Source organism: Lupinus angustifolius, chromosome LG07 (genome assembly GCF_001865875.1).
Source record: "Lupinus angustifolius cultivar Tanjil chromosome LG07, LupAngTanjil_v1.0, whole genome shotgun sequence".
Classification (NCBI taxonomy): Eukaryota; Viridiplantae; Streptophyta; class Magnoliopsida; order Fabales; family Fabaceae; genus Lupinus; species Lupinus angustifolius.
In genome coordinates, this window is record NC_032015.1 from 4,109,726 (window position 1) to 4,121,039 (window position 11,314).

Genomic DNA, 11,314 nt, shown 5'->3' on the forward strand with positions numbered 1-11,314 from the left:
GAACCTACGGGGTCACACACTAACGAGTGTTCTAATCTTTGCTAAATAATTATGTTATTTGATAATTAAATTGGAGAATTTAATTTGATCGAATAAATAATTTTACGGAATATTATTTTAATTCTTTGCTAGCACTATGAATTAAATAATAAAGAAAAACATATTCTAAATTATTTATTTGCAGCAGAAAATAAAAGATGAGTTATTATGTTGTTCTATGAAACAATAGGTGGTGATTAGTTTGCAACATTTCAAATCAATAAGTACCACTTGAAGAGTTGTAATATATAAAGATATATATACATAATATGAAAAGATGTCTTTTGATATCCAAAAGATGGAGGGAATTTTTCCCTACTTAACAGTGGAAAGTGCATGCATCATACATATGTATTTACGTATATGTTTGTTTTGTGTGGTGGTTTTAGTGAACAATACAGCAATGTAACAAAGAGAGAGAAAAGAGTTTTCTTTTCACTATATTAGACAATAACAAAAGAAAAATTTGTGCTGTACTTTTATGCAATCTTTTCTCTTCTTTATTTGCTACACTTATATACAAAAGAGTTTTGTACATAAAATATTCTTAGTTTTAGAGTGTTATATTTTTTCTGTTCCATTGATTCAAAGAGTTGATAGCAAAGGTTGGTCTCGGTGCGGATACACGCGTAGAGTCTTCATAATTTTCAAAGGAACTACAATCGGGTATGCATTTTATATGCAGTTTTTTTAGTTATATATAATTTTAGACACAAATAAATCCATGTTTATTCCGCTGTGTGTTATGAGAACTATTAAAATTTCTTTCAACTCTAACATATGGCATCAAAAAATTTAAAGACTTATCCTCTCATATTTATTATCAGGTGGAGTCCAATACTAGATAGGAGGTAGTTTCCTCGTCCTTAAGCTAATTTATGAAGTCTTAATCATAGCCTTCTTTTCTGATAAATGGATGATAGGACTACTCCTTCAAGAACAAGGATCATCTCGATAATGAGTTCTTTTTTCTTAATCTCAATAATAAAAATGTTATTTTATTATAAATAAAAAGTTTAAAGTACTTTCACCTTTTGTTTTTTAATCAAACTCCTCTATAATATATGAGAGGAAGGGAGTCATGTAAAAAAACAAAAAAACACAAAATAAAATGATACATATATTTTTTAGTAATAGTGAAATTATAGTTTTACCTTTACAACTTAAAAGAAAAAAGAACTTCCTTCTTCTCTAGTACTCCAAGAGGATCTTGTTCCTATTTGTGTTGTATTTATCTTTCAAGTAGTTGAGTGATCCTTACTCTAACTCTAGTGAAAGTGTGGCAATAGAAGCAATTAAGAGCTTAGCTGCATGCTTCCAAATGGACAAAATAAAAAACCTGGCCTTCTGGTGTACATAATATATTTTCTATTAGTTGAGTGCATTGGAGTGGGCTATATGATTGAATGACCCTACCAAAAATTAAGTATGGGACTTGATGTAATCACCTTTTTTTTTTGTTCCTACAATTATGTGTGTACTAGAGATAATCTTATCCAAGTCGGGAACATCTACATGTACGTGAGGCTAACTAGTATTTTTCCATTCACAAGACTCGAATTCCAGACCATGCTTAAAAGGAATCAAACGTGTATCACTTGAACTAATACTCGTTGATAATGTAATCACCCTTTTATATCACATTATTAGCTTTAGAAAGGTGCTTAGTGGAAAAATTCATTAATAATTTATAACTATCATAACAAAAGAATCTGAATGTTAATGAATGTTGCATGCTTGAATACTAATCTACCGAGCAAGTTCATGGCGTTGATCCTCTCAATAATATTTGGTCTCTGATATTTACTATGATTATGAGTGTAATATTAATGTATTATTAATATAAAGATTTATACACAGATAATGTATCATTTATCATTTATGTATGTTATTTTTTCAAAGGGTTAATGATAATTAAATATGAATCGTAGATGATGTACTGGTAATATATAAAACTTTTATACTGTTAGTGTATAAAAATATAAGATTATTAAATAAATTAAAATGTAGGTACACTTCATTAAATCAATTATGGATATACAGTTGTGGGTTTTAAAGATAATCAAACCAATCCCTTTTTTCTCAATGCTTTCACAATGTTCTACCATAACAAATTAGCAATTGCAACCCCCATATATTTTAAAGTGATTACCATATAGATTTTGTGAATTATGGCATCTTTCTCTTGTTTTTTTTCATTGTTATATATGCTCATTGATTCTCAACTTTATTGCACGACATTGTCAATCATTAATTAAATGGGGAAATTTCCATCCTCTAACATCCCAACAAACTTGTCTACTAACCTTGCCAATGCATGCATGAAGAGTCAAATGTGGTCTCTATAGGACCATGGATGTTCAATTCAATGAATATTGAGGAATGAGGTTGTTACAATGGTAGGTTTACCAATGGGACAAGTTAACAAACGAGAGCCTCTATGCTTATCTAAATGCCAATGGTAGATTTATCATTGGGACATCAGATTATTTTTATCTTCCTCATATGTGTATCTTCTATGTTACTCAAGGGTACAAGTTTTATAATATTTAATTAAAAATAATTAATAAGCAAGAGCCTTAGAAAAATCGGTATCATATCTACATTTTTATATACTATATTCTTCGATATTAAAGAGGATCACCGATCAACTGTATGGATGATAGCATTTATATGCACAAGACTTGAGAACCTCTAGTAAAACATGATAATGAATCTCCCACATCTTTTGCTTTCTTTGGAGATAGATTTACAAAGTATTACATCATATATAATTAATGATGCCAACCACCTCTTCATAACTAATTTGGATTAAATCCTTCTAATTTTAAATTTTTAAATTATTAAATTAATGAGGAGAATTTGTTGTGTAGTAACAAAAGTACATTCTCACCTTTTCATAATTAATTAATCTTTTGGAAATATGTGATTGTTTCTTTTAACAAATGTTGAGAATCGAACTTTTTACTTTTTAATAATGTTGGAAATCTAATATAACTTTACACTATTAAACTAACCATCATAGTGATATTTTCTTCTAGAGACAGTTAGTTCCTCTAATCTAAATGAATAGTATATTGTCCCTTTTTAGATTAGCAGAAGTTACAGAATTTTGTGCTTTAGAAAAAATTACCTAGATACCATGATAACTTGACGTTTTGTTTTTAGGATTTTTGTGCTTGCGGTGAAATTAAGGTTTTAAGATTTATTTTTCAACTCTGCTAAAGATATACATGTTTCAGTTTTAACTATTTCAGATAATTTTTATTTATTATCGTAATATTTAAATTCGAGAAAGGCACATCACATATCTTAGAAAATATCACTTTGTGTAAATGTACAGTGAAATTTTCTATATTTCCTATCAATATAAATTTTTTTAAGAATTAAACTCAAACCACAATGATAGTAGGCAAAATGTTCCACCAATGTGTCATTTCGTTGGCTAACGTAATTATTCTTTCAAAGTGTGTGGCAAACATATAATATTATTATGAAAAATGACGTATACATTAACCTATAAGAGTTTTTTATACTGTTATTATATCATTCATAATTCAATTTTAATAATTATAGATTTTTAAATAAAATAATTCAAAAACATTGGATGAAACACTCACCATATATAAATCTTTACAAATATTACATTATTATTACCAGAAGAAGATAACCACACGTCGAAATTGTGAACACACGATTATTTATGTATATAAATATTATAAATAAATCATAAAATCAATTTCAATATAAAATTATTTTTTAAATGTATCATTTGATACTAGTGTGTCGATAGACATTCGTTTCTATTGACCGACAATCTTATTTTATGATATTAAGTATGAAATTTGTATTTTTTAATTTGGAGAATTATAATGTTTTTTTATTGGATATACTTCATGTTATAATTTTTGTATTTATTATAATATTCAACTTAATTAAAATGAGATGTATTAATTATAGTTATTTAGGATTATATGATTTTACTTAAAATAAAAAATATTAAGGACAAAAAAGGAAAATAAAATCATAATGATAGTTAATTCAAATTTTGACTTTATATATAATAAAAGTATAAATATATGAATGAGAAGTACATCATGATAAGAGTAAAATGTCAAATCCATCTAAGCTTTTTTTTTATTACCCCTTAAATTTTATTATTTATGAAATTGGTTGATGAATAAATGTACTGTTAAATTTCTCATAATTAATAAGGAAATCACTGAAATTAGACTCAGAACATTAATAATGTAATAGTGAGGTTAGTCAATATGGAGATTAAGATGAATCTATTATCAAAATAAATAGTTGATTGAAAATAAGAAAATTTTAAAGGTAAAAGTGGTTTAATATAATAATACTGATATATACCTAAAAAATAAAATAATAATGAAACAATCGCGATTAAAACAAAATTATGTATGGGTTAAATTTTTCTATTGCTATGAAGTTAACACTATATGTGGTGTAATTTTATCAATAGTTAAAGTTTATAAAATAAATATAAAAAAGTTTATGATAATTACTACTTATAAAAGAGGGTTTTATAAACTTTATAAAAAGTAATACCTTCTCATAAAGATCAGTGATACTTGTTTCAAAATAGGCTTCTGATGTATAATATTAATCTCAAGGATAAAAATGACAATTTACGTTTTTCAAATCTACAATTTGTTACGTTTGCCATATATGCCTTTGTTTTCCATATTTTCATCATTCTTCATTTTCGTGGAGAACCGATAGTCAAAGATTAATTCTTTATAAGGTGTATAAATCATCATCATAATTACATTTATTTGTTTTAAAAAAAATTCTTGTACACACAAAATACTAGTATATTTTTGTAGAAGTATATATATATAACAAAATATGTTAATGAATATATTTGGTACATGATTGTATTTATTGATAAAGTTATCAGAGAAAAAGATATATATATATATATACTGATAATTATATTATTAATATAAAATAAAAGTAATATAAATGAATAATAGTATATGATTGATGCAATGAGCATGATGTGTAAGAAATAAAAAATTGGGAGAGGAAACTCAACTAAATGAGATGTATTAATTATAGTTATTTAGGATTATATGATTTTACTTAAAATAAAAAATATTAAGGACAAAAAAGGAAAATAAAATCATAATGATAGTTAATTCAAATTTTGACTTTATATATAATAAAAGTATAAATATATGAATGAGAAGTACATCATGATAAGAGTAAAATGTCAAATCCATCTAAGCTTTTTTTTTATTACCCCTTAAATTTTATTATTTATGAAATTGGTTGATGAATAAATGTACTGTTAAATTTCTCATAATTAATAAGGAAATCACTGAAATTAGACTCAGAACATTAATAATGTAATAGTGAGGTTAGTCAATATGGAGATTAAGATGAATCTATTATCAAAATAAATAGTTGATTGAAAATAAGAAAATTTTAAAGGTAAAAGTGGTTTAATATAATAATACTGATATATACCTAAAAAATAAAATAATAATGAAACAATCGCGATTAAAACAAAATTATGTATGGGTTAAATTTTTCTATTGCTATGAAGTTAACACTATATGTGGTGTAATTTTATCAATAGTTAAAGTTTATAAAATAAATATAAAAAAGTTTATGATAATTACTACTTATAAAAGAGGGTTTTATAAACTTTATAAAAAGTAATACCTTCTCATAAAGATCAGTGATACTTGTTTCAAAATAGGCTTCTGATGTATAATATTAATCTCAAGGATAAAAATGACAATTTACGTTTTTCAAATCTACAATTTGTTACGTTTGCCATATATGCCTTTGTTTTCCATATTTTCATCATTCTTCATTTTCGTGGAGAACCGATAGTCAAAGATTAATTCTTTATAAGGTGTATAAATCATCATCATAATTACATTTATTTGTTTTAAAAAAAATTCTTGTACACACAAAATACTAGTATATTTTTGTAGAAGTATATATATATAACAAAATATGTTAATGAATATATTTGGTACATGATTGTATTTATTGATAAAGTTATCAGAGAAAAAGATATATATATATATATACTGATAATTATATTATTAATATAAAATAAAAGTAATATAAATGAATAATAGTATATGATTGATGCAATGAGCATGATGTGTAAGAAATAAAAAATTGGGAGAGGAAACTCAACTTGATCATTACCATATTTAAAAAAATATTGAACTTGCGTCTTGTACTAGAAACACCCTTGCTAAAAACTGCAAAATATTAAATTAAGATAAAATAATAATAAATTTATATAGCCTGGATTTTATAGGAGTTGGGCTCCTCTACCATAGCGAAGAGAAGGAAAAATATTGATTTTAAATGTGATTATCAAATTAGATGGAAAAAATACTTAAATAAATAAGGATAGATTTGAAAAAAAAAATCCATATAATTTATTTCGATTGTATTAAATACGAATAAAAATAAAATAAGATACAAAATTAAAATGAAATAAGATTGTATTTTGGAACTGGAAGTAAGTATGTGGCACTACAAAAGGTTAGTTATAGGGTACCCTACCAGGCAAATCTCCCATTTCCACTGGTGGAAACTATGATATAGAATACTTGAAAGTTGATTGTTGGACTCTTTTTCCTACCAAAATATACAAGTACCACTCAAGTAATATATATAATTAAAAGTTTAGAAGAAAATAGTATATGCACCAATGCATTAGTAAATAGATTTATAATCTAAATTTTATAGTTAAGTAATTTCCTTTTCATTGTATTAAATACACCCACCACTGTAGAAATAAATAATTTTCACTTTCTGACCAATTATACTTCTATATAAAACCATGTTACCTTTGTTTTCAATTACCATCTATCTCATAGACGTAGTCCACTAGAACTTTGCATATATAATATAGCATTTGTATTTATCAGAAAATTGTGATAATTAATCAGTGATCAGAAATGAAGAAAAGGGAGTGTCATCCATTGTTGAAGGGAGGAAGAGTGGAGAACAAATACAAACATGGGTTTTCTGATGCTGAGATAGATTCATTAACAAGTTTATGTGAGATTGTGTTGCCACCTTTGCCAATGAATTCTTTGAAAACCAGAAAAGAAGATCATGATACTAGTGAGGCTGTTGAATCTTTCTGGAACACTTCTGGTTCACAATATCCTATCCCTCATGAGGTATTATACTCCACACAATTATATATGACTATTGATTGAGGAAAAAAAATCAATGTTTATCATTATGATCATATGTATGTGCACATATATGATTACAATTTATTCTATCCCTGTATGGTCTTTTCCCTCTCTGCCTCTTCTTATTTGCATCAAATTTCTGAGTGAAATGAACAACATGGAAGTACAAATGGAACCCACTTTAGCTTCCTGTACAACACAAATCCTGGTTGTGTGTTAGTGTGTAGAGCACATAGAAACATCAGGATTAAGCAGTATTATTAATATTAATATTGTAGATAAAACCATATCACTTAAAAGTTATATACTATATAGTAAATTTATAAATATAAATATTATTATTTGGAAAGTCAATCCAATTATTTCAATGATATAATGATTGGCCATAATATGATACAGTTTGACGGGTTCTAACTTATGTTTTTTAGTTTTGATCGATTTAATTGTGTTTTCGATATAATTATCATACTGTATTATTATGTGACAGATTTGCTAGTTGAACTAACTTTACTTTAGTTATAACTATGGGATTGAGATTTTTTCATAACTCAGTTATATAGAAAGTAACTATAACATAACAAACTTACCAACTAATATTGCAACCACTCTTTTGAGATATGGAAATAGTATACTTAAATAAAGGGGTTGAAACATCTAAGTACACAGTGCCACAAATCATTAAATGTTCTCATCAATAACATTGTACTTCACATACTTGAAAAAGTAAACCGCAACAACCAAGACTGTAGCTGCAGCAGTTTGTTATTACTAGCCCTGTTTGTCCATATGTAATGTTTCCATGTGCTAAAGAACATGATTGAATATGATATTTTGTTCTATTCATTTGTTGAACAAAAACTATTCCACTTTTTAATCTTAAATATCATATTTTATTTATAACTAGAATGATGCCCATATATTGTTTTAGGCCAGGTTGTTGTTTGTCCATATGTAATAATGTTTAGAAAATAAGGGTTAATGAACCATTTGTAGTAAATTGTACTATTGCACTTGAAGAACATGGAGCATAGATACTGGAAAAAACAAAATGGTGTGGTACTTATATATTTTTATATAGAATGAAATAATATTTTTGCCACTCAAATAAAAGAAAAAGAAAGAACTGTCCTTTGAAGTATCGGAGAGATCCAGGTTCAAGATCATGTAGTTTTATATATATACATTCACACTTACTTATTTGCCATAATCTTTAGTCATATCTCTTAATTATGATGTTTATTTTCAATGGCAATAGGCTGCTGAGATGTTAGCAAAAAGGGCCTTAACAGAAGCAATAATACTGGTTAGAGTGGTTTTATGGTTGCTAGCAACAAGGTTGGGGACATTTTTGCTTTGCGGTTTTCTGTGTCTTGGTGAAAAATGGCCTTATATTAACAACTTCTCCAGCATGTCCTTGGAGAAAAGAGAAAAGGTTATGCAAAGGTGGCTGAATCATAGTAGGTTCTTGACACCCATTAGACTTGCATTTGGTTACATCAAAATCTTATGCCTCTTTGTTTTCTTCTCTCGGGTACCCTTCATTCAACCTTGCTCTAGAGTTCCTTTATTTAATTCTCTTTGTTTCATATGATGCTCATGTGTTTTTAATATGTATATAATGAATTCAAGAAAGAATCTTTAAGGTTACAACTTTTTTCAAACAAATTAGGAGAAGAATAATGTTATTTGTACATATTCAACTTGACAATTTCCATTATAGGAAAAGAAAAAAGAATTTCAGAATTCTCTTATGATTTTACTCTTTCTTTTCCCCAAAGGTGTTGAACTTTAGTCTCAAACTTGAGTGTACAAATAACATTATTCTAAAGGGAATATAAATGAGTGTTATTTTCTTGAACAATTGGAGGAGCTTGTAGATATTGTGGTAGAATTAGTGTTAATCCATATAAAGTGGACAATTTTAGCAAAACTGTAGAATTTTGCAGGTTGATGAAAATGGTGACAACCCAGCATGGAAAGCCATTGGATATGAAGTGTCCACTAATGAGAAATTGACCAATATCTCCAACAAGAGGCCTCTTGAAAAGGGAGTTATAGAAACCATGCATGAATCTGACTCAACTCTTCTACAATCTCTACTTAAGAAGGGTCTCAATGTAACACAAGACCCCAAAAACAACATCCTCAAAGTCAAATGTGATGCACTAGTGATTGGGTCTGGCAGTGGTGGAGGTGTTGCAGCTTCTGTTCTTTCAAGTGCTGGCCACAAAGTGGTTGTTCTTGAGAAAGGAAACTATTTTGTACCCAAAGATTATTCATCTCTAGAAGGGCCTTCCTTGAATGAATTATATGAAACTGGAGGGGTCCTTTCTTCTTCGGACTCAAGAATGCTTATTTTAGCAGGATCAACTGTTGGTGGTGGCTCAGCAGTTAATTGGTCAGCATGCATTAAAACACCAAACAGTGTTCTTAAAGAATGGTCTGAGGAGCACAACCTTCCACTCTTCCAAAGCCTAGAGTACCTCTCAGCAATGGAAACCGTGTGTAAAAAGATTGGGGTCACAGAAAATTGCACACAAGAGGGGTTCCAAAATCAAGTTTTAAGAAAAGGGTGTCAAAATCTTGGCTTGGATGTTGATTATGTGCTAAGAAACTCATCAGGGAATCATTACTGTGGCTCTTGTGGCTATGGTTGTCCAACAGGAGAGAAACAAGGGACTCAAGTTACATGGCTTGTAGATGCTGTTGACAATGGTGCAGTGCTAATAACAGGATGCAAAGCTGAGAGGCTCTTGTTTGAAAGTAACAAGAATGGAAACACTAGAAAGAAGAAATGCTTAGGAGTAATGGCAAAAGCTTTAAGCAGCAGAGTCACAATGAAGTTACAAATTGAGGCCAAAGTAACAGTTTCTGCAGGTGGAGCACTTCTAACACCCCCTTTAATGATCTCAAGTGGATTGAAGAATAAGAACATTGGTAGAAACCTTCATCTTCACCCTGTCCTAATGACATGGGGGTACTTTCCAGATTCAATTTCAGATCTCAAAGGTAAAAACTATGAAGGAGGCATAATCACATCAGTCCATAAGGTAATGTCAACATCTAGTGACAGTAACAAAAAATCAGATACAAGAGCTATAATTGAAACTCCTTTGTTAGGACCAGCTTCATTTGCTTCATTATGTCCTTGGGAGTCAGGACTTGACTTCAAAAACAGAATGCTGAATTATCCAAGAACAGCACATTTAATCACAATAATAAGAGACTTTGCTTCTGGAGAAGTAACAAGTGAAGGAAGGATCAGATACAAACTGAGTAAAATTGACAAAGAGAATATGAAAGCTGGGTTGCAGCAAGGGTTGAGGATTCTAATAGCTGCAGGAGCAGTTGAAGTAGGAACACATAGAAGTGATGGCCAGAGAATAAAATGTACTGAGATTAGTGAAAATGAAGTAGAAGAGTTTATAGAGAATGTGAATCCAGTAGAAGGGGTGCTATCACCAGGTGAACATTGGAACTTATATACTTCTGCACATCAAATGGGAAGTTGCAGAATGGGAGTGAATGAAAAAGAAGGTGCAGTTGATGAAAATGGAGAGAGTTGGGAAGCACAAGGCTTGTTTGTATGTGATGCAAGTGTTCTTCCTAATGCTGTTGGTGTTAACCCCATGATCACAATACAGTCAACTGCACTTTGCATCTCAAATAGAATAGTTCAATATCTTATGAGTGTGTAATTTCTACAAGTTTATTCATATGATTTATTTGGAAGAAATAATGCAGTGTGACATAATCTTTTATTACTACATGATTTATATTTTATGAATTTGCAGTATTATAATAACATGGAAATTTCTTTCCAGAAATCTTTGTATTCATTTGGGGTGTTGATAATTGTGCTTCACATCTCTTTAAAACTATGTAATTCTTAACTTGAGCATGCATGTGATGCAAAAAAGACTACCTATCATGGACCAAAAACCAAATCATTAAATAATGATTCGCCAACTCTCAGGGGGCAAGAGCAACTTCAATTGTATGTTAAGGTTATTTATGTAAGCCTTGGCATATATTCTAGCTCAGCAAATATTATTCGAGAAAAATGGAAACGA

The 11,314-nt window shown here is 28.8% G+C and overlaps 1 protein-coding gene across 1 annotated transcript; it reads left to right on the forward strand.

Moving 5' to 3' along the window:
- On the forward strand, positions 6,915-10,940 carry LOC109351878 (long-chain-alcohol oxidase FAO1-like). The gene is made up of 3 exons (XM_019593552.1): positions 6,915-7,223; positions 8,497-8,772; positions 9,188-10,940. Exons 1-3 carry the CDS (start codon positions 6,996-6,998, stop codon positions 10,937-10,939), a joined length of 2,256 nt encoding a protein of 751 aa, XP_019449097.1. The 5' UTR covers positions 6,915-6,995; the 3' UTR covers position 10,940.

Coding starts and splice junctions, on each gene's coding strand:
- LOC109351878 (XM_019593552.1), top strand. CDS start 6,996: ATGAAGAAAAGGGAGTGTCATCCATTGTTGAAGGGAGGAAGAGTGGAG. Junction 7,224..8,496: donor AATATCCTATCCCTCATGAG/GTATTATACTCC, acceptor CAATGGCAATAG/GCTGCTGAGATGTTAGCAAA. Junction 8,773..9,187: donor TCTTTGTTTTCTTCTCTCGG/GTACCCTTCATT, acceptor AGAATTTTGCAG/GTTGATGAAAATGGTGACAA.